Consider the following 23,813-nt stretch of genomic DNA (forward strand, 5'->3'; position numbering starts at 1 on the left):
AGTAATTTTTCTTGTGGGCAAATTATATCATAGCTCCCTTATGCAGCTTCCTTCAAAGCCTCTTGTATGGGCCACTATTAGAGAAGATACCAGACTAGATGGCTCACTGGTCTGATCCAGTCTAGAATTTGTGTATTCCTATGTTATGTGGCTAGTCTGTTTTAATGTGGCCTCCATGGCATTTTTAGGCATCAGCTCCTCATCTCCCATAGCAGAGACATGGGTCTCTCATGCCACCCATACAACCAGCTGTCCCAGGAGTGGTCCATGCTGGGGCCAGACTGTCTGATTGGCCCTAGTGCAGAGGGAGGAGGAGACCCCCTGGGACTTAGTGCGCAGAAAAGGGAAATAGCTTCCCTGGTATAAGCAGGGGGCAGTCTCATTAGGTTAGAGTGCAGAGTACTGAGGAGGAGTGCCTAGGACGAGAAGAAATGAAAGGGGCATCTGGAGCTGCTCCCTGGTGCCAGCCTGGGGTACTTTCACCAGCCTGTGCCCCTCCAGAACGTGCAGCATGGAAATGTCTCTGTGGGAGCAGCAGGGGTTGCCGCTCTCTCCAGGTGGTCTCAGTGCAGAGGTGTCAGGGACAGATTGTTCAGTATCAGCCCCATGACCTATGCAGAACAGTGAGGCATTGGGACCCAGTCTTTCTGCCAGACTTTTATCTCCAAAGTTGAAGGTTTCACCAGTGCCAGGTGCTCAGTTCCCACACTGTTGGGAGAACCACGCCTGACCAAGAAACCACTGACGTGTCACCTTTCCAGGCAGAGTCCAAAGCAGAGCCCAAGGCAAGGAGAGGAGACGTCAGGACAATGGCCATTTCTGCCTTGTGGTGTCTCTTTTTTTCCCTGCTCACTTGGGGCTGCCCATCAGGGTGTGCCGAGGAGAGCCCTGCGCCCCACGGTAAGAAAATCACTCTGCGGTCAGGCCAGAAAACGAATGGGGTGGGTGAGAGAAATCCAAGGCTCTCTAAGGGTGAGAGAGCCACTGGGGTCAGCTTGTACAGTGGATGAAGGGGTGTGAGCTGCGAGTCTCCTCACAGAGGTCTGTCAATATCCTGAGGGGGAAGAGATCTGCCGAGATCAGCATGCACAGAGGCAGGAAGGTGGGGTGTGCGTGTGGTAGTGGTGGTGCTGGGGTTCTTAGCTCTGGGCTGCTCTCCATGCCTGATTTGATTCTGACATTTCCTCTTCATGCTCTCTCCAGACGTCACTGGAGACGCAAAGAAACCTGTACTTTTGAGAGATATTGCAGCCACAACAGCCTTCATCAGTGCTGCTGAGGTGGCCGTCATTGGATTCTTCCAGGTCTGTTCAGATAATCTCTCAGTTCCCTGGTTATGTTGCTATTGATTACTTGTATTCCACCGGGGTTGGGGCCCCATTATGCTGGGTGCTGTACAAACACTGAGTAAAGGCAGTCCCCAACTCAAACTGCTTACAACCTAAATAGGAAAGACAGACCTGGGCAGAAGGGGAGGGGTTATAACAAACAAGCAGAGTGATCAAGGTGAAGGGGTAAACATCCTGTGAACTCCATAGTGAGGGATGCGGGGGAGGGCATGGAGGGATGAGCTAAGGAGTACAGGAGTATGAAGTGGAAGAAGGGAAATATTGAGGTGGAATGGAGGGAAGGATGGAGGGGAGCATAGGTCACAGAATTTAAGGCCACAAAGGACCTTCACGGAGAATGAAAGGCGGGGGGATAATGGAGAATGGAAGGCAGGCGGATCGAAACTGCAGTGGAGGGACCCTCTGCAGGACCCTCACTGCACTGATGAAATTCAATAAAGACAAGTGAAAAGTACTTCACTTGAGAAGAAAAAGTCCAATGCACGACTATAAAATGGGGACTAACTGTCTAGGTGGTAGTGTGCTGAGAAGGAGCTGGGGGTTTTAGTGGACCACAAAGTGAATATAAGTCATCAATGTGATGTAGCTGCAAAAAAAGGCTAATATGATTCTGGAGCGTATTAACAGGAGTGTTGTATGTAAGACACAGGAGGTAACTGTCCCTCTCTACTTGGCACTGGTGAGGCCCCAGCTGGAGTTCTGTGTCTAGTTCTGGTCACCACATTTTCAGAAAGATGTGGAAAAATTGGAAAGAGTCCTGAGAAGAGCAACAAAAATGATCAAAGGTTTAGAAAACCTGACCTATGAGGAGAGGGTGAAAAAACTGGGCTTGTATAGTTTTGAGAAAAGAAGACCGAGTGCCAACCTGATAACAGTCTTCCAATATGTTAAGAGCTGTTATAAAGAGAATGGTGATCAATTGTTCTCCATGCCCACAGGCGGTAGAAGAAGTAATGGGCTTAATCTGCAGCAAGGGAGATTTAGGTTTGATATTAGGAAAAGCTTTCTAACTATATAAGCTCTGAAATGGGCTTCCAAGGGAGGTCACAGAGTCCCCATCACTGGAATGTTTAAAACAAGTTGGACAAACACCTGTCAGGGATGGTCTAGGTTTACTTGGCTCTGCCACAATGCAGGCTGAACTTGATGACTTCTCGAAGTTCCTTCCAGCCCTATGTAGCTATGATTCTATGGCAGTGAGGGAGGAGACTTAAGCAAGCAACCAGTCAGCAAGAAGGACAACAAAACACCCAGAGTAAGAACAGAAGGAAGTAGAGCCCAATGACATCACTGGTGTCTAAGGTTCTAAAGGTTCCTCCTGCCAGCCCCACTAATTTGCTGTTGCTTCCTTGGCTCATGGCTTTTGTCAGGGAGGGAAACATTGTGCTCTCCAAACAGATTGCTTCCCAAGAGCTTCTGCCTCCTCTAGCCCACATATTCCTCTGGTTGGAGGAGGTGGGGGGCTAGAAAGGACTCCCCATGATCGATTCATTGGAAAGCCTCTCTAATTTCAGAAATAATACATGCCCATGTAACAAAAGGGGATTCACAAAGGGGCAGAGTTAAGGCTGGGTGTGTAAATGGAACTGGTGATTTCTGCTGTCTGAGTGTCTACCACACAAGTGCTACCTTCTCAGACTATAGTGTCACAGAATTTTCTTGGGGTCTTTTCTTTCAGCACTCTTAGGACAAGGGGTGCACACACGGTGAAAGTGATTCCTATGTGGAGGGCCAGTGGGAGGCCTAAGCACCACTTACATCCTGGGTCAGCTTTCAGAATAATTCTTCAGTGGGGCCTAGGGCTTGTATTGACCATCTGCACAGAGGTTAATTTCACCCTGAGTGAGGCTGGGCTTCACTGCACACAGTAAGACATATTTCTTCTCTACAAACCTGCAACCGGTTTTGAGCATGCAACTGAACTAGCATCACACAAATGCAGCACACACCCTGCCTTTGCTCAGAATATTATGCTATCCTTGGGGAAAAGAATACTATCACTGCACATGCCCTATGAGAAATGTGATGGCCACAGACCCAAATCAGACCCAATTTTTCACTGGAACCCTCCCAAGCTATCTCTCAATGAGGCTAGGTCCATCCTTGTTTCAGCTAGCTATTTCAATACTATATCCAGGGCCGTCCCTAGGGGACTGCGGGGCCTCAGACAAATCAGCCTCCCCACTAGTCTCCTCACCGTCCACCCAGCATGTGTGGCTGCCGCTCTAGTCCTCACTGTCCTCCTGCCTGCCCATCACTCTCCTCCCCGCCAGTCTCCTCGCCGTCTGTCCGGCATCCTCCCATTCACCTGACTGCCGCTCCTCACCATCCACCCATCCGCCTATCTCTCAGCTCCCCATTTGCCTCCTCACCCCTCTCACCCACCCACCTCCCGCCTCACCTCCCTCCACCTCCTCTCCTGAATATCAGGACAAATGGTGTCCCGATCATACATCTGTTGGGATGCAGGACAAAGGGCTAAATATCAGGACAGTCCCAATTCTATTGAAGCATGAGGCACCCAAAGCACAGGGCCCAGGGCAGTCTTCTCAATTCGCCTTACCCAAGGGGCGGCTCTGACTATATCTGTTCTAAAACAGGGCATAAGAACAGTTTTTCTTTAAATGTGGAAAGGATTTTTTTTTCTGTTCTCCTCAGACTCCCAAACAGATGAACCAACTTTGCTCAAAATTTTCCTTAATTAAAGAAAGAACGGAATCACCTTCAGGCAGAGACCAGGCCTTGAGAATTTCTGCCCAATCATCAGTGAAAGGTATTAGACATCAGGCACTCAAAAGGAGGGGTTGGAATGGAAATGGCTGTAAAAGCTTAAGCAGAGGCTATGACTGTCCCTAGTGTTCAGCTGTAAGAAGAAGAAACGGACATCTGATTAATCCAAAATTGCTCAGAAGTTGCACATTTCCAGACTTCTTCAAAGTTTTGGTATTTTAACCCACATTTAATGGTCACTTTTTAGTGGAAGTATGTGAAATATTTCTGTTAGGGGGAAAAAATAAAGATATTAAGTATTACCACCCCCAAGTATTCAAAAATCACGAGTCAGGCCTCAAAACTCATGAGATCAGCTTAAAAATCAGAAAATTAAAAAAATATATTAGGGTTCTTTTAATCTACCTTGTAGTCTTTGAGACTTTACGGTTCACATTTCAAGATTTTCTTTGCAACCATGAGGGCTAGAATTTTTTTTTTAAAGGAAGCTGAGATTCTCACATCATCACAGGACTCCAGGAGTTGGTGTTTTGAGAAAAACACCAAATATCACTAGACTTGTGCAAAAACTGCGAGAGTTGGCCACACAGACTCTGTGATTTGTTTCCTTCCAATCCTTTTGAGTTGTTGCCTGGGAAGCCTGAGGTAGGGAAAGAGGGAGACTTTCCCTACAATGTCATGGAAACAAGGAGCTGATGAGGAGGAAGAGTATGGGGTAAAGGGGTTTAGGTGCAGGACCTGTTTTTACACTGATACACACACAGTCATATTGCTGTGCACGGGATGGAGTGTGGGGGTGAACAGAGAATAAACATGAAGAAGAATGATTATGCTGATTACTAAGAAGGAGGAAATGGATGGCGCTAAAAGATCCAGCCTTCAACTTTCTCCCAGTGCCCACTCCTCAGACAGTCAGATTTTAGATTCAGATACAACACACTTTGAAGTCCTTTGCAGTCCCTTCACCCTTCAGCTCCCTCTGATACCCAGCAGTGTCCCGGACTCCCACTTCCCTCTCCCTGAACCCTATCAGCTCACCTGCCCCTCCCTGACCTTCAGTACAGGTTCCCTGACTCCTCCCCAATTCCCTGCCCCTGACACTCAGTCACTTCTTAACCCCCAAGCTTTCACCTTCCCCACACTGATGGAAATACCAGGCCGGATGTGAGTGGGGTGCGGGGAGGTGGATTGGGAACACTTGTTCTGGTGGGGAAACTTGAGATGTGCCTGGTAAGGAAGACCCTCTTCGCCGACTTGGAGGTTAGAGTGGCAGAGTGCTTACACCTGCTCTACTCTGAATGGCCACCAGATGTCACTGTTAGCCCCTCCAAATCTCAGCTGCTGCCAAAGCAGCTGTCTGGCCAATGTCAAGAGGGAGAAGAAAACCTGGGTGAGTAACTTCAGCTGCTTCTAATATTATTTTTTCTTTCTTTACCTCTCCTCCTTTCCCCCCCACCCACTGCCTCTTTTCTCTTTCCCCTTCTCTCTCCTTTTACCATGCCATTTCTCTCTCTTCTTTTCCATCTCTCCTTCGCTCCATGTCTCCGTCTTCCTTCTCCTTTTCCACTCTCTCCCACTCCTTCAGGAATTAGAGAGGCCAGAAGTTTCGAACTTCCACATTGTTGTAGGAAAAATCCAGGAGGTGCCGTTTGGACTCAGTACCAACCCTGAGGTCCTGTCTCATTATAACATCACGAGCAATACCATCTCCATCTTTCGTGTGGTATGTCTGCCTCATGCCTCTGCCCCTTCTGCTCAGGGCACTGAAAATAGTCCTGTAATGGTGAGATCCAGAACTGTTCCCCCTTCATCCCTTCTTGGGTATCAGAGAATATATTCAGGGAGATATGGACAAAGGTTTCTGTTAGCATGGAGAAGGCCAGACCAAAGGAGGAGGAATGGGGGCTCCTGGAGAACAATTCATTTTTGCATTTTGAGTAGGATCCTAACTGTTCAAAGGGTGAATTAAAACAGTGGTGGAAAAACCTTCAAAGGTAATTGGGTAGTGCTGAGCCACTTTAGTTGAGGAACAGTTGGACTGTAGACACAGCCGGGAGATTTGGGTTTGAATCCCAGCTGCTTCCCTAACCCACTATGTGGTAATGGCAAATCACACATCTCTCTGTGCTGCTGTTTCCCTAGCTATAAAGTGAAGATCATAAGAGTTATCTAGCTACCTGCCTCACAATGGACTGTGTCTACACTTGCCTATTTCCCACTATTACTAATTCCAGTGCAGTTTCATTGCATGCAATGGCAGGAGATCCAGTAAGGATATGCTTGGCCTGGTCAGAACAAGTGTAGTAGATGACATGGTAGTAAAAATGCAACAGTGGCAGCCACTGGTGCCTTCTGGTCCCTAGAGTTCCTGCAGTTCCTACCACTGGTGGAACTCCACCGGGGTTAGCAGTGGTGGAAAAAAATAGGAGAAAAGGCTAGTGGAGACAAGACCAGATATGCTGTGATGATAAATTAGTGAATGTTTGTACAGTGCTTTGAACGTATAAGTTGATTAGTGTTGTGCCTAGATGTTGCCTTGGTGTCCTATAAATATCTAAGATGGATAGTGTTTTTGTATAAACATTGTTCATGTTCACTAGTAAAGAATGTCCTGAGCTAAGGCATCTTTAGAAAGGCCTTGATTCTGGGGTTCCCTGCTGTCCCTGTACACCAGCTCTGCCAGTATATAGGGGCCTCAGGGCTGGCAGATTTTCTCGCTCAGGAATGCCTGTGGCATATGGGAGTTCCCTGTGGTGCCCATCTCCTTGAAGTCGCTGATGTAGGGGCATGACAGCAAAGTGGCTGGGGGAAAGAGCAAGGCATAGTTGGGGCAGGCAGAAGAATGGCCAGAATACAGTTTGCTCTGGCTATTCTGGGTTGCTTTAATGGCCCATAGAGGGCTCTTTAAAAGGAGCATAAATTAGAGATGCCCGAGGGACTATTCCTGTCCCCATCTGGCCTCAGAATTCAGGAGGTGCAAAGATGGTGTAAGCCACCTTTGTCTTCTCTGTCTGCTCTAATCACTTCCTGAGCTAAACTCAGGTGTTTTATTGATAGTCTAGTTCATATAATGTAGCTAGATCTCTCTCCCTTCTGTGTAAAAGAGAACCAGTTAATATTACGTAAGACCTAGCAGCTGACACTGGATTTACTGTCAGCAGGTGCTACAAACTGAAACAACACTTATTTCTGCTGTGGGCTGTTAGTCATAATCATTTTCTTCCAAAGATATTTAAGGATCTTTTGTTTTTGCAATGTGGGGGAGATTAAGGATAATTAAGGTGGGAGGATAGAGGAAATTGCATGACATTTGAAACAATTCACATTAAATACAATCTTCCCAGTTCATGCTTCTTCCATTTTGCAACTGAAACATCATTTAATGGAAGAAAAAACAACAACAACAGATCGAATCCCCAAACCAGAATTAATTTTGATTGGCAATTTGCTTGTAAAATTTCCCCTCACAAAAATAAGTTTAAATTAGATTTTTTTTTCTGAAGAAGTGTGTAGGAGTAGGATCAGATCTTTCCTAAAAAAGCAATTGGAACAGGAACTTGGAATAATATTAATTGGAGGAAGGACTGGAAAGGCAGGCAGACAAATCAAAAGGACAGCAATTAATCAAAGACATAAAATAATGTTCTTTTATTTTTGCATAGCATGGAAACACCATAAAGGGTACCAGACTTAAACCACAATGACTATACTCCTGGGCCAGATTCTCAGCTGGTATAAATTGGTGTTGCTTTGTTGAAGTCAGTAGAGCTATGCTGATCTTTGCCAGCTGAGAATCTGGCTTGATCAATGGAAAAAGGGCATAATTAATTGAGGGAGGGCGTGACAGAGCCATTTGGGTCTGAGCTAAACTGTTAAATGCAATACTTTTTCTTAGAGATGCAGCCTTTGCATAATCCAGGAGTATATCTGAATATGATTTTTCAGGAATGGGAATCAATAGGTTGTAATTCAAAGTCCACTGAAGTAAATGGGAGCCTTTGCCTTTGGTGCTGATAGACTTTGGATCAGCCCCAAGGGCCTGTTTGATTTTACTTGCCCTGGTTTTGCATTGCACTAGTAGGACTCCACTGATTTCAGTGACATTACCCTTGATTTACAGCAGTGTAAGTGAGAGAAAAATCATCCCCTATGATTTCAGGAGCATCTAGTTCAGTGGCTTAAAGCAGCGTAGGGACACATTGGATCAAAGACACAGAGACAGTGACCATGGGATGGAAAAAAGGGTTGCATGCCTGCACACCTCTGGAAAAGCTAACATACTTTCAGAGGATGAGCAGACATATTTAATAAAATATGGGACATCTATGTGAACACAAGTTCCATGAGCCTAGCACAGCATGTTTGGAAAAGGCAATTAAATCCCAAAGGAATCAGCTGTACTCTACTGTACTATAGGTCAACAGCCCAATCCCTTGATTTAGCCGTCTCCTGTAAAGTAGCTGCATATGTAACTGTTATACTTTGGGGGTTAGCTGTTGTTTGATGTTTTTCCTTTCTCCCTGTTTATGGGGAAGAGAGCAGAAGAGACTCAATAAAACAGCTTTCAGATACTGATGAGGGGGAGGAAAGGAGGGATGGGATGGGATTGTTCCCTAAAGATGGTCTTTGCAAGGCCTGATTTTATCTCAGCTGTACTGGAAAAATTCCTCTCTTTATTGGAGAGATTTCCTGCTTGCACAATGTTTCCAGGAAATCCACACAGGCCTGTGCCAGTGTTTATTACTTTTTAGAAAGACTGAAATAAGCAGACGAACATTTTTAAAGGAGAGGGCGAGAGTGGTGGAGGGAGTTGGGTTTGTTTAATGCTGTCTCCCCGGGAGAGATTGTCCGTTAATCCCCCCTGGCTCCAGTGGAGTTTAAGTTGATGATACAGGGATGTCTGGCACCCTTAGTGTTTCCTGCTATTTCATGAGTTTGTTCTGTCATGGGGAGCCTGAGGAAGAGACTGGGAGAAAGAGCAAGATGGTAGATTTATAGGCCCACTGGTCCCCAAGAGAGTTTCAGGTGATGAAAGGTGTGTGTATGAAGGCATTCACGGGTGTCTATGTGCACTGGAGCATTTGTGTGTGTCTGCCCATACCTCTGGCAGAGGGCAGGAAAGGGGTACTGAATGGAGAAGAGCAGTGATTTAAGGCTTCCTTGCAACATCGTAGGTGGACGACAAACGTCAAGATTTGGAACTCACCGATGGCAAAAAAATTGATGCCGCCAAGATGAGCCGTTTCATTCAGATCAATGAGCTGCGAATGGTGACAGAGTACAACCCTGTGGTAACTGAGGATCCCCGTAACCCCCTCCTCCACCCCTGCCTTCTCTCAGGCTCTGTCTAGTTGGCCGGTTTTTCATTTTGGGGGATGATAGGATTCTGACTGGCAGCGACTGTTGGTGGGCAAAGAGCACAGTGCAGCAAGGAGCCATGCAGGTGTCTGTGCACACACCTCTACCACTACCTCTCATTCCTGATAGGCAATGCCGCCTTGTATTCACAGGAGCAAAGGGATCACCAGACTGAATCAGATCTGTGGTCCATCTAAACGAGTATGCTGTCTCCAAAAGTGGACAGTAGCAGCTGCTTCAGAGAAGGCTCAAGAAATCCTGCAAAGGATTTCCCATAGGGGAAATTTCTTCCTAACCTTGATCTATTAGTAGTTGGCTTAAGCCAGGGGTTCTCAAACTGGGGGTTGGGACCCCTCAGGTGTTTGTGAGGTTATTACATGGGGGGTTGTGAGCTGTCAACCTCCACCCCAAACCCCGCTTTGCCTCCAGCATTTATAATAGTGTTAAATATATAAAAAAGTGTTTTTAATGTATAAGGGGGTGGGGGGTCACAGTCAGAGGCTTGCTGTATGAAAGGGGTCATCAGTACAAAAGTCTGAGAACCCCTGGCTTAAACCCTGAAGCATGAAGGCTTCTATCCCTTGTCATACATCCACATACAATCTAATGTAGCTGTGGATATTCTCATTATCCATATAAATGTTGAGCCCTTTTTTGAATCCTACTAAACTCTTGGCCTCAAAGGTATCTGGTGGTGATGAGTTCTGCCAGCTAATTATATATTATTTAAGTCCTGCCCTCCACCTCACAGCTCTGCAAAAGCAGTTCAGTCCTGACCTGCACCATTATTCCTTCAACTCAATCCCCAGCCCCTCTTCCTGCCTTCCCCCTCTCAAACTACTTAGCCCACCCATCTCACGTCTGACTTGGAGCACCTATGTTGTTTCATTCTTTAAGCCACGGCACAGCTCTAGCTGTGCACCACAGTCTTGACCTGGCCGGCCTCTTGCTGGCCCAGTCCTGGGACCCACCCAGCTCTGCTAATATACTTGTCTTTCTTTAGTTTAATATTTATTCTAGTTTCTTTTAAGTATATTATAGGCCCTAGCAATATTAGGCAACATGGGTCAAAGCAAGCCCGGCAGAACCCCCTACCTTCCATCTTTGGACCCTCACCGCTTCCCCCAGACACCTGAACCCTGGCTTGCTGCAACACCTCCTTCTTTCCCAGGCCTGTGCCCTCTCAAGCAGCACTTCCAATGCACTTCAGTCCTGACTCACCTCACCTCCTGCTTCTTCAGGCCTGTCCATTCCCACAGGGTCTTCCAGCACTCCTCACTCTTGACTTGCAGCCCCTTGCTATTCCAGTCCTGACTTCTCCCACCCCCAAGCCACATTATGCAGAGATGTTACGGGGGTGGATGAAAGTCCACTAGCCATTAGGCTAAGGTGAAACTCTTGGTACTTAGGCCCTCCAGACCCACACTACCTGAGACCTGGTGCTCCCTGATGGAAGGCTGTTACAGAAATGCACTCCCTGACCCCGTCCCTGTTAGTTGGCTCACTCTTTTCTTTCCTTCATAGAAATGCTGGCAGGCATTTCCACAGGCTGCTTCTGTGGTCTGGAGTGGCATATGGGGAGGCAGCAGGTCAGAGGCAGCCTGGCCAGACTTCTGTTTGGTTTGAGGGAGCGGCTGCAGCACTTCAGGAAGTGGGTGGGGGGAAAAGTCAGATGACAATTTGCCCACCAACCGGAGACTGTGCAAAAACACCATTGGCAGTGCCAGCCAAGAGTGTCTTCACAGAGGGCCAGTGTGTGCTGCCTGCTTTCCACCTTCCCTGGGGGGTGGGTGGGTTGTGTCCTACCCATTTCTTCCTGAAGAGCTGCAGATGGAGACTTAACCCTCTGCACTCCCACCTGCCCAGCTCACACGTTGCTTAGTCAACAGTTTATATTTTAAGACGCATCCCCACGATTCACAGCTAATGTTAAAGAAAGGAAACAAGGTGCCGGAGAAGCCTTCCTGGTTAACTCCATGAACTCCCCAAGTTCCTTACTCCCATCCCCTCCAGATCCCAGTCCCGAGTCCCCTGCAACCCCTAGTTCCCTGTGGTTCCTGTTACCCAGGCACCTCAGGAGCTCCCAATTCCAGATTCTTGCCCCTCTAGGCTTCAGCTTGCTGTCCCCAGACTCTGTCTCCCTGCCTTCTCTCTGAACATCCTGTCTTCCCTCCAAGCCTCAGCCCCAGGGCCTTCAGACCCCTGGCTTGGGTGTCCCCCAAACCATGACTTTAGGAGCCTTCAGGGACCCAGCTTCAGTTCCTCCAGAGTTTGACTTCAATCTGAGAACATAGCCTGAGCTGTGATTTGTAGAGAGAGAATTCAGCTGAGCCATTGGGATTTAGGACTCCCATAATGCAGCAGATTTACTATTCCTAATCGCTGTGTCTGTTTGTTGGTGTCACGTTTGTCTTTGGCAGACGGCAATAGGTCTGTTCAACAGTACAGTCCAGACCCACCTCCTCCTCTTCACAGACAAGACCTCCCAGGAGCATACGGAGCGAGTGCGCAGGTACCGGGAGGCAGCGGAACTCTTCCGAGGAAAGGTGAGGCCAAAAGGAGGGGAGGAGAAGCCACAAGAGAGGATTATTGGAGGGGGAAGAACAGTGACTTTCCCCAGGGGGAGGGAGGAAGACACTCCACATGCCCAGGGAGAACAGGAGCCAGGTGAGTGGGGAAGAGGAGAAGCAAGTGGAGATAGGTGATAGTCTAAGAGAAAAGGAGCCGATCTGCTCACCCCTCTCCAGTTCATGATCTAACAGGGAAGGTGCCCAATATGCGCTGCCTCTCTAAAATCTGCCCTGTGGTTTCAGCTGGATATTCTGCTCTTCTTTGCGTCTTGCCCTAAATAGCTGGCATGTTTTGTTGTGAGATGACAAATAGCTGTTGCCTTTCATCTCAGCAATGGTTACATTCCACTGGTGTGCCAAGTGATCTCTGGCTATACAGCTGGAACTCCCTTTTGGATGCTGAGAAGTGCTATTGAAATGGTCAGATAGCATGAATGCCGCAAGGATTCTTTAGCCCTCATTAGTTTCCAGGTAAAAAAGATCTGTGAATTTGCTGTTTGAAGAGATTTGCACGTGGGTCCCCTGGGAGGGCAGAACAGATTTCTCTCGGTGGGGACTCCATAGACAGATTTCCCCCGCCTCCCCACTGCCAACTGCCCTCCCTGACTGCAGACAAGCACTCCCCAAACACTCACCCTCCCAGGATTGGTTCTCAGCTCACAGTTGGGCTGAACACGAGCGCATGGGGATGGAACTAGTTAGTAGGCAGACCTGGTAGCAATAGAGAGTTCAGGGCATGGCACACAAGTTGGGGGAAGAAACCAACAGTGGGGAAGGAGGTTGAGCTGAAGCCCTTTGGAGGGGGTTTTTGTGGGAGGGTCTGGAAGCTGGTAAGAATTGGGGCTGTTGCATTAGAGCACAGGGATGGATCAGCTGCTGGCAGAGGGCTGAAACACCTATTAGTAGGGGAGAGGGTGGGTTGAAGAGCAAATATATTAATCCTCAATGTTTTAAGGGTTAAGCTCTAGTCATAAGGCATCCCTTGCAATCACTTTACATAGATCTCAAGCACACACACCCTCAACTTGTTTTCCATTGAAGCCCCTCCTATATATCTACATTTGTTCAGCAGTGAGACACTCACTGAATACTACTGTGCAGTAGGTGAGGTCTCACCAGTGTCCTGTAACGAGAGACTGTTACCTCTTTCCTCAGTTATATGATGTCTCTTTATATGCAGCTCCAAACTGCATGGCCCTAACACTGATCCCTGCAGCACGCCCCTAGACCTGTCTTCTAATTCAGCACACTGCTCTTTACCACCATTAGCCTTGGAATAGGGTCCCACAGCCAGTTTTCCACTCATGTGACATGCCCAGCTCCAAGCTAATATGAATTCACTTTCCAAGCAAGACTTCCCAAGGCACTTTTCCAAATGGTGTTCTGAGATCCAGATAGTTTATAAATGATTAGCGAGCCAAGTCCTGACATCCTCACTCAGTTTTTAGTTAGTTTTGACTCAGGCAGGACTCAGTGGGAGTTTACCTGAGTGACAAGAGAGGGAAGATTTCAGGAGCTGACCCATTATTTATTGTTGTTATTGTTATTTTATTTTATGTACGTAGTGCCAGAGACGTACATAATTCTGCATAACGCTAAGACTGTGCCAGACCAATACCAAGTTCCCTGCCCCAAAAGGCTAGATGGTGACTTGGCTGACATGCCCACAAAAAGGCCTGAGAGCGAGTAAGAACCGCTGCTTATGTCCCTACTGGGGCTACCTGGGCTTTGGATCTGGGCACAAAGGAGTAAGCAGGGCTACTTGCCTGCCTACTCTCTTCCCAGAGCAGATGAACAAGGAGTGGTGGTGGATTGGATGGGAGCATGAGTGGAGCCTTGGTTCCACCCCTTGCCTGTTTGCCAGAGAAGCTGAGCCAGCATGGCGGGGAGGTGGGGGAGGGAGAAGAGTGTAAGTTTTTTATTATTGCTACAGGCCAGCAGTAAATTACAAGCCCTGAGTAGCAAGCAGGGGATAGGGAAGGAACTGTGACTTGGAGGGGTATCTGAAGTCACAATGGACCCCTAAGAACACAAGCTGGACCAAAACAAACAGAACAATCCCAGAGAAATAAAACAGCAGAACACAGACCAAACCCAATTTAAGCAGAGCAGTAACTGGCTCCCTCAAGGGTGTGGGAGCTTTGGATATGTTAGCTGGGAAGCTGTTCCAGACATACGGGTGAGACAAAAAATGGCTGAAAATGGTAACCTGCTCCTTCTTCTAACAATTTTAAATTAAGCTCAGGAGGACGAGAGGGAGGAAAAAGGGGTGGTGGTGATATAGGCAGGGGATGAAGGGGAAGAGGAAAAGCATGACTTTGATGTGGAAGTAAACAGGAACCCAAGAAAGGGTATCAAGGAGAGCAAGGAGAGAGAGATGATAAAAATATTGTTCCACTGACAGCACTTTGAATGGATTAAAGCAGGAAGAGACGGGAGGTCAGACTGAAGGAGGTTGCAGTAATCCATGAGAGCACTAACTAGGGCATAGGTGATTGTCTTGTCAGTTTGGGAAAGAGGAATGGAGGAATTTTAGCTTGGTGCACAAGAAGTCATGGCAGGTTTTGATGAGATCCTGGCTCAGAGGAGACAGAAGAGTCTGTCCAGTCTATTGATCTCATTTTCTACCACTTTCTAACGTGTCCCATCACTATGATACTGGACTGCTGATGAGGAATGAAGATGACTCCAAGGTTGTGAGCCTTGATAATGGGAAGGCTTCTGCTGATGTCAACAGTATTAAAGAAGAGAGATGGAGGAGAAAGCTTGGGAGGGAGGCCAGATGATCTCCGTTACCTTGCACCTGGTATAGTTATTTATGCCTGTGAAATGTCAGAGTATGATAGATAAGGAGTGGCCAATGTGGCTTCATGAATGACTGCTCAAAAGCCTTGGGTTAGATTAGTTTGGCTGGAAATGGAAAAAGGGAGCAAATCAAAGAAGAATACATAGTACTGAGGAGGAAAGGGCAGCAAAAAATCAAAAGGAGTTAATGCTAGTCAGAAGGGTTAAGAGTAAGAAGGAGGGGGTTCCACAAATGTATTAGGGAAAAGTACTAAGGAGAAAGTAGGCCCATTAGGGACTAATTCGACCAAGCATCCTTATTCAGCAAAGCACTTAAGCACATGTTTACCTTTAATCGCCTGCTTAAATTCTATTGATTTTGGTGTGACTTAAACACATGCTTAAAGTTCAGCCTGCATTTAAGAGCTTTACTGAACTGAGCAACCTTCCTGAAGAGAGGGATGAAATTAATCATGACTCAGAAATTGCTGAGATACTGAACTTCCTTTTGAAAATCTGTCTTAAATGAAAATCATATAGCAAGAAGTTTGAACAATGAATATGGAAAAAAGACCCAGTCAGAATAACTTTTGATAGAGAACAGGTAATGGAATATTTGGAAGTGTGAAGATATACAAAGTGATGGTGGGAGAGTGGAGATTTCTAGTGGGATACTGTGTTAACTCTGGCCAGATTAGCATCTTCATTCATGATCTGAAAGTGGAAATAAACAGCATATAATGAGGTTTCTGAAGGATACAAAATTGGAAGACGTTGCAAACATTAGTCAGGACAGATAGGCAGGAAACATGGGCAGAAAATAATAAAGAATCTGATCCTAGTGCATCTGGAGAAAAATAATCCATAGTAGCATTTGTGGACAATGGGAGGGAGAATTCTGGAAAGCAATAACACTGAATGAGAAGTAGAGGTGCTAGCTGACAGCAAATTGGACATGATTTTTCAAAACGGTCAGTAGAAACCTTAGCTGCACACGCAAAGACATCATATAATGAAGCAGGGAAACCATAGTCTCTCTGCCCATTAAAGCCAATGGGACCCTTTGTGGAGTAAGATTCTTCTGACTATAAGGGTGGCAGAACTGGGCCTTATATGACCGATGCCACTGCACTTGGAATTTGATGTTTATTTCTGGGCGCCACATTACCAGAAGGAGAGAGACACTGAAGGGAATTCAGAGACAAGTAACAAAAATCAGGGATCCAGACGAAATTATCAATGAGGACAGATTAAAAGGGCTAACCATGTGTAAGTCAGCTCAGAGACAACAAAGGTGAGGGAGGACTACACATTCATGATGACAGCGTACAAATATTTGCAATGTACAAACATGAGATCAGGTGAGGTACAACAGTGCTATTATTCCCATTTTACAGATGGGGAGATGAGGCATAAAGAGGCTAAAGCCCAAATCCTCAAAAATACATAGGCACCTAACTTCTACTATCTTTGAGGATCTGGTGACTTGCCCAAGATCACAGAGGAAACCTGTGTTAGAGCAGGGAAGTGAATATGGGTGTTCAAAGTCCTAAGTCAGTACCCTAACAACTGAACCCTCCTTCCTCTTACAACTAGGAATGTGTTAAATGAATGTTGTGTTTTATTCACCTCATAAATGGTCTGTGACTAGATTGCAAAATTCTTGAATTTATTTTTTATTGACAATTATCAGTGAATAAATCTTGGTCTGTGATTGGTGGCAAAGGATTTGTTGTAAATATTCATACTTTGCACTGTGGTGGTTAGTCACATTAGTAATTCAGTCAGAGAACCATCTCTGTTAAGGGTATCAGATTTCAGTCCCTCTGTAGCACTGCATTAACACCTGTTGTCATCCACCACTACTGACTGAGCCTGCCAGCTAAGGAAGAAAGGAGATCCTGCATTCCATTGCTGATGTCCAGACAGTCCAGGAGGAAGATCCTGCCATCAACCAGAATGACTGGAGAAGGAAGAGAAGACGACCCTGGTGCTGACTGGACCTACCAGAGGCTAAAGAGGACACCACTGCCTGGAAGAGAAGGACCCACTCAGCAATCACTGCCAGCATGTGAGAAACATTCCTGTCATCTCCAATGTGAGGTCCTTTCTTGTTCAACTGAGAGGAAATTCAAGCCTCATCTGAGGAACCCATTTGGAGGTTGGCTGGGATCCTCCAGTGGAGAGGGTCTGAAGTGCCCCCCACCCAGTGGAGACAATTTGAAGCAGTATCTTGAATTACTTTGGGCGGATACCTGATACAGCTGCTGGGTTATTGTTCCAGTACATTTTTTTTTTTTTGCTTTAGAGTGGAATCTGAAGATTGTAAAATGCTGGAAGAGGAAGCCAGATTTTCAACCAGTGATAAGTCACCAGAGAAAAGAGAGGAGGTGTATTACTTATCCACAAACCTGGAAAAGCACTTTTGAGTGGTGACAAAGAGCAGGCAGGGCAAGGATATACTTTCTATACGACATTTAATGGTGATTTTACCATTAATCATGGAGAAAGCCATTAGGTGTCAACCCCATGTCAATTCGGAGAAGCACTGCCAAAACGTGAAGCAGGTGACAGTGTCAGATTTTTCATCACTAAACCAAGTGAACATAAATGTCTTGGAGGCAGAATGGTTTTGTTTCCATGTTAGGTGCATACAATATGCCATTTACCGGTGGAGAATGACTGGTGAAGTTCATAAAGAAATACTGTGTGAATGCAGATGTTCTCAAGAAGATGACACATGGAGTGACAAAGGATATCCTCACTGCAAGGGATAAGGTTGGAGTGAGGTACCAAAGTGATGTGGTGGCTGTTGATCACAATGTCTCTTTTGGTGTATGGATCAGAATACAGACCTGGGACATGTGACTCTGCTGGTTATCCTTGTGGGATTCTTGTATGAAAACAAAGGCTTCAATGTCCTTTCTTTCCTAGACATGATACACTGTACGTCAGGAACATGAACAGGCATATCTGGCTGTCTAATGGGAACACTTCAGAAGTTTAGCATACCCATCTTCAACCTTTTTATCTTTCCCATCAGAATCTATGGCTCTATGACTGGGAAACACAACTCTGTGTTATTCATGGCCAAAAGAAGCAAATCCAAATATTGTAAATATGGGCTGCAGATACCTCACTTGGCAGATAGCTGCAGCAAAGCTTTTTCACTGTCTCTTGAAGAGCTGATGACTGATTTTGGTCTTGTCATTTTGCTCCAAATTACCAGAGCCAACACAAGCTGAAAGAATTTGCTCTCTTTGCCAATGAAATCCTGCTCATAATCATAAAACATGTTTCCAGCAGGGAGCTGAAATTCCACGAAATAATCAGTCAAACACTGTAGAAAAGGCTGGCCCTCTTTTCCTGTTTTCTTTCCTTAGAGAAAAGACCAGCAAAAGTGGAGTTGATTTCTACCCTTACAGGACCATATACAACTAATCTTCGTCTTCCTCAGCTATGCACTGGATCCACCTTTGCATTTAATACCAGACCTCCAAGTACCGATACCCAACTCAACTGATGACACTGCTTGGGTATATCCACAGACTTCTTCAGCCGTATGATGGAAAACTGAAACATGCTGCTACTTGACAGCATAATGCTCTATAGGAGAATGATCGTTCAGTTTTGGATGACTAGGAACATATTTTCCCAGCAGTTATTTCAAAGTTGGACATTATGTGAAAAAGCACTTGAAAGGGAGCGAGGAGATGGATTTTTATGGACACAGACTGATGTTTTAAATGGCTGCCTTGTGCAGATGCTGAGGAATGTTTTCCCTGAGGATCACTTGTTGAAAAATGCAAGGGCAATTTTAGATCTAGAGGCCCTGGTAACAGATTTGGCTTGATGCCCAGGTGCCTGTAATTTCTGAAAAGGTTGTGACACCAATTATTGGATGATTTAACAGCATATCAGTTTGATGTTATTGACAAATTCACTGGACCAGTGAGTGGATCACTTTCCTGTATGTCAGAATACTGGAGGGAACTGCTGAAGTAGCTATGTGCATCTGAAAGACTGCCTCATTTCAAAAGACATCTCATCATTTTACTTTGCTTCCTCCATTCAAATGCTGACCCTGAAAGCGGTTTCAGTATGATTAAAATAGTGAAAACTCAGCTTTGCCAGTCCACGAAGATGGAGGTGTAAGGAGTTAAGTGTAAAAGACAAGTTCTTCCCATGCAATATAAGTTGGTCTCATGTGAACACATATTTCTGTAGTTATTGCACAAATGAGTGGCACAATTGCCAACTTTCACATGGTAAATAAGCACCCCGACTTTCACAATAAGCCAAAGATAAAGCTAATCCCATTTCAAAACAAGGCCAAAACAAGCCAATTCCTAAGAACCCCAATGCTCTATGTGACTAGAACCCCCTGGCGTGCAGTCTGGGACTGTGGTGGGCCCACTGTGCACCCCTGACTCTCTCCCCCCCTTGGCCCTCCTTGCCCCCCTTTGCCCTCCCTTGCTGATCAAAAAAAAAAGAAGCAACAAGCTACAGCAAGCAACAAGCTACAGGACAAACAAGCTACAAGCCAAAAACTAGCCAACAAGCAACTCACAAGTCAATTAAACCAAAAGCAAGCCCAATTTCTGTGGTTTTTTTGCAGGTTTGGCGTGTCTGTTGTGTGGAAACACACTGGACGTGATTGCAAAACTGCTTCCTTTGATTCAGTCCGTGAGAAAACAATCTTAAAAACACATTTGATGATGCTAATAATAATAATAATAATAATAATAATAATAATAATAATAAATACGATGTGTCAGCTATGCTGCAGCACTCACCAAAACACAGCCATTAGATATTTTGGCCATTTGTGTCAATAATGATAACTTGTCTCCGACACAGGCAGGTTTGAATGTTGAGAGGTATTCAGGGAATGGAAATATAACAATACATGAGTTATATGCTGTAACTAACCAGCAAAGCATTATTTTTGAGTTTTATAATTGACTATACAGCTGGTATAAACTGATATTGATTTCAACTGAGCTGTGCTAATTTATACCAGCTGAGGGTTTGGCCCACAATTTGAAATTAGCCTTCGAGTGCCTATTTGAGCTAAAAATGCACTTATCAAGAGTAGTCAGGCTAGTAAAGCTTCAGTGCTCAAACGTTTATAGAATGCTAACATGAAAACACCAAGGACAAAGAGGATTTATTACATGCAGTATAATAGACATTGTGACAGGTCTAAGTGCCATAAATCTGGTGTAGAGAACAGACTTTACGCTAGCACCAGGTTTGTCTTGAAGTTGTAGTGCTGCCATCAGTCCGCTCCATGCAGGGCTGGATAAAGAGGCAAGATGGTGGTTGTTTCTGTGGCAACTGGAGGAAGGCAGGATTGTAGTAGCACTCTCAAGCCCTGGAGGGGCAGGGGTGTGGCTGTAGAGGTCTAGCATCTATAGTTCATTACAATGGTATCCTACTAAGTCTTTGTGTGATCATGTGTGTCTGCTGTCCCTCAGGGTCTCTAGTTTGCTCTCTCTCCAATGCAGATTCTTTTTGTCCTGGTGGACAGCAATGTGAAGGGCAATGAGCGTGTGATGTCATTCTTCAACCTGAAGAAGTCCCAGTTGCCAGCTCTGGCTATATTCCACACGCCAGATGAGCAGCAGGATGTGCTGCCCCTGGGTGAGGTCACAGTGGAGCGTGTGCAAGACTTCTGCAGTGGCTTCTTAAAGAGAAAGCAAAGGGTGAGTACACAGTATGTAGGAGAGCATTGCTACTCACATGCTTCTGAGCAGGACAATCTTGTCTCTCTGCAGCCTCTGCTGTGTCATTGCTTCCATTGCTCTTGGGCATCAGATCTCAGCGATAGTACAGCTGACTGGGTTTGGAGAGCCCCTGTCTGCCCCAACTTTTACCTTTTAGCCTAGAGCAATAAGGTGTCCTGTTCCCTGACTTCAAGACTGGTGTGAGAGTCTTATTTAAGGAAGCCATTTCCCTTCCTGACAACAGTTGCCTGGGGAGATGGAGAATAGGGCTGCATCAAGATGCAGGGATTAGGAGCAGGGGTGAGTGTGTGTGGACCCTGAATATAGCTATAAGGGGATCAGGGAGGCAGAGGGTGCTTTTAGAACGACAATTCACCAAGAACCTTGCAGATCAGAGGACTCAAAGTTGGGCCAGCTCTACCTGAGATTAATCACCACCCCTTTGCAGAGGGAGGGGAAAATTAACCTCCATTTTCATTCAGTCCTGAGCGTCTATTGCTTTTATAATGGCTTAGCTTGCTGTAGTAAGAGCCCTTGTGTGCCACAGGCCCCATGGCCTGTGGTGCCCCCTGAAGGTAACTCAGGGGCTACTGAAATGGGATGGGGAAATTAGGCAACGCAGGCCGTTGAAGCAGGAATTTAAATATTCTTCCCCCTTAATCTCCGTGCGGAAAACCATGATGGTATCAACCCAGCTTTCCTGCCCCTACTGTATTTTAGAAAGAAGATCCCAGCCCAGAGGAGAAGACGGAGCTCTGACTCCCATCTCAACCACTGGATAAAACACTGTGCCTCTTTGCAGTGTTACCTGCACTCCCTGAGACAATAGGAATATGAGGCCAAGTAAACCATGATCAACCCTTCTCCGTTCCACAGACACATACATATATGCTCTATCTCTCTCTCCTTCTCGCTTGCCAGTTCCATCCCCTCTCATCTTAATGCTCCAGGAGCCATGGCACTGGACTGCATTGGTCCTTCTGGTCTCCCACTGCCTGTTGCCATATATGAGAGCAAGAGGCAATATGATGAAACTGCAGGTCAAAAACATGCCTTGCAGAAAGTTTATGCAGAGATTGGCAGGTCTGTTTCCTTGATGACTCTGTCTCTGTTCCCTTAATACATGGTTTCCTCCCCCGCCCAAATCTGGCACTGGTACTGTATTGGGATTTCCTTACACATCTCTCTGCATCTAGGAGCTTATTTGTTGCCTGAGGTCACATGACCTATAACATTACATTTTGCTAAACAAAGCAGAAAGTGAATTTCCTGAATTTGTGTGGCTATTTTTTCTTAATTTAAGTAATAAGCCTAAATATCTCTAGAAGAGTAGGTCCAAGTCTCTTTTGGCTGAATTTAAATAATGCTGCATCTAACTAGTCAGATTACTCAGTAAATAATGTTCCTCAACCTATATTGGGAGTGCCTTATGTTTGACTTAGATATTTCTGTTTTACTGTTAGACTGAGGGCTTCTATGTGGAGGTCCCGGGCTGGAATTGCACTTGGTACTATAGCAGTGGGATTGACATATGTTAGCACAGCTGCCAGGGAGTGCAGAACTGGAAAAGCAGGAAGTGCTGCTAGTTTGGATTAAGGTACATAGACAGAACTGTGTGGGAACCAAAGACTATAATGGAATGAAGTGCTGCCGGGTGGTGGGTTTCTGAGGAATGGAATACTAAGAACTGCTGTGGGTCAGGTATACAACTAGTTGGAAATTTCTGAGTGAAACTTCTTATCACCGGGAAATGCTGAATTATCAAAACCTAAACTTTTTCTGGGCAAGGGTCAGCTTTAGCTACATTTTTTACTTGGAAAAATGTTGGGAAAAAAACTGGCAAAATGTTTTGTTTTGACAATTTTTTAAAGGAAAAATTTTGTTTCTCTGGTTTGAAATGACTTTTGGTTTTGAAATTTAAACTGATTATAGTAAAATAAAAAAAATTAAAATGGTCTAAATTGAGCTGAACCATTTTAAAATTTCATCCTAGTTTTGTACAAAAGATTGTTTTGATATCCCAAATATTTCCAAAGTATGGAAAGCCATTTCCTTCCTACCTCTAGTCAGGACTGAGAAGACTAAGTTGTCAGTAGAGGAGGTTTTGGAACAAACTGGTAAATTAAACAGTAACCAGTCACCAGGACCAGATGGGTATTCACCCAGCGGTGTATTATCGCCTAGGCCAACAAGGCCTAGGCCTAGAGTGGCAAATTTAAAGGGGCGGCAAATTTGAGCACCCATGGAGGAGCTCCCCTGCTCTAGCTTGCCTCCTCTGCAAGCGTGCCGCCGTATCCTGTTTCGCTGCCCACCCTCCCTCCCAGTTGCGCCGCAAAACAGCTGTTTCGTGGGGAAGGGAGGGAGGGGGGAGGAGGGGAGAACGTGGAGCACTGGAGGAAGAGGTGGGGCTGGGGTGGGGATTTGGGGAAGGGATCCAATAGGGGCAGGGAGGGAGTGGCGTTGAGGCGGGACTTTGGGGAAGGGGTTGGAATGGGGGCGGGGAAAGGGTGATCGTGGCAGGGCCAGGGGTGGGCGGGGAGATAATTATTTCAGGACAATTAATTCAAGGTGGCAAAATCATTAATCCGCGACTGTATTCACCCAGGAGTTCTGAAGGAAATCAAATACGAAATTCCAGAACTACTAACTGTGGCATATGTAACCTATTGCTTAATTCATCATCTGTACAAGATAACTGGAGGATAGCTTATGTAACGCTGATTTTTTAAAAAGGCTCCAAAGGCAAATCTGGCAATTATAGGCCAGCAAGCCTAACTTCAGTATCTGGCAAACTGATTAAAATTATAGTAAAGAATAAAATTATCAGACACATAGATGAACACAATATGTTGGGGAAAAATCAACAAGGATTTTGTAAAGGGAAATCATGCCTTACCAATCTATTCGAATTTTTGAGGGTGTCGACAAGCATGTGGACAAATGTGATCCAGTGGATCTAGTGGATTTGGGCTTTCAGAAACCTTTGACAAGGACCTTCACCAAAGACTCTTAAGCAAAATAAGCAACCATGGGAAAAGAGAGAAATTTCTCATGGATCAAAACCTGACAGGAACTGAACGGAAACAAAGGGTAGGAATAAATGTTCAGTTTTCACAGTAGAGAGAGGTAAATAGTGGGGTTCTAACAGTGAGGGGCTCCTCGGCCACAGCAGGTCCAGGGTTGAGTTGGGGCTGGGAGAGGGGTGCCCCTCCCCTGGCCCCAACTCAACCCCAGACCTGCCGTGGCCAAGGCCCTCCTCCCCCAGCCTGAACCCAAACCCAGACCTGCCACAA

The 23,813-nt window shown here is 45.8% G+C and overlaps 2 protein-coding genes across 2 annotated transcripts in view; one reads left to right on the plus strand and one right to left on the minus strand.

The window, feature by feature from the left end:
• PDE6H (phosphodiesterase 6H) overlaps nt 1-23,813 on the minus strand; it is an 89,791-nt gene that overhangs the window by 31,771 nt on the left and 34,207 nt on the right. The gene's annotated exons all lie outside the window — the stretch shown is intronic.
• On the plus strand, nt 441-21,339 carry ERP27 (endoplasmic reticulum protein 27). The gene is made up of 7 exons (XM_050954840.1): nt 441-900; nt 1,204-1,304; nt 5,665-5,802; nt 9,254-9,370; nt 11,858-11,983; nt 20,302-20,499; nt 21,241-21,339. The coding sequence occupies exons 1-7, from the start codon at nt 810-812 to the stop codon at nt 21,277-21,279; spliced, it is 810 nt and encodes a 269-aa protein (XP_050810797.1). The 5' UTR covers nt 441-809; the 3' UTR covers nt 21,280-21,339.

This window comes from Gopherus flavomarginatus, chromosome 1, assembly GCF_025201925.1.
Source record: "Gopherus flavomarginatus isolate rGopFla2 chromosome 1, rGopFla2.mat.asm, whole genome shotgun sequence".
Classification (NCBI taxonomy): Eukaryota; Metazoa; Chordata; order Testudines; family Testudinidae; genus Gopherus; species Gopherus flavomarginatus.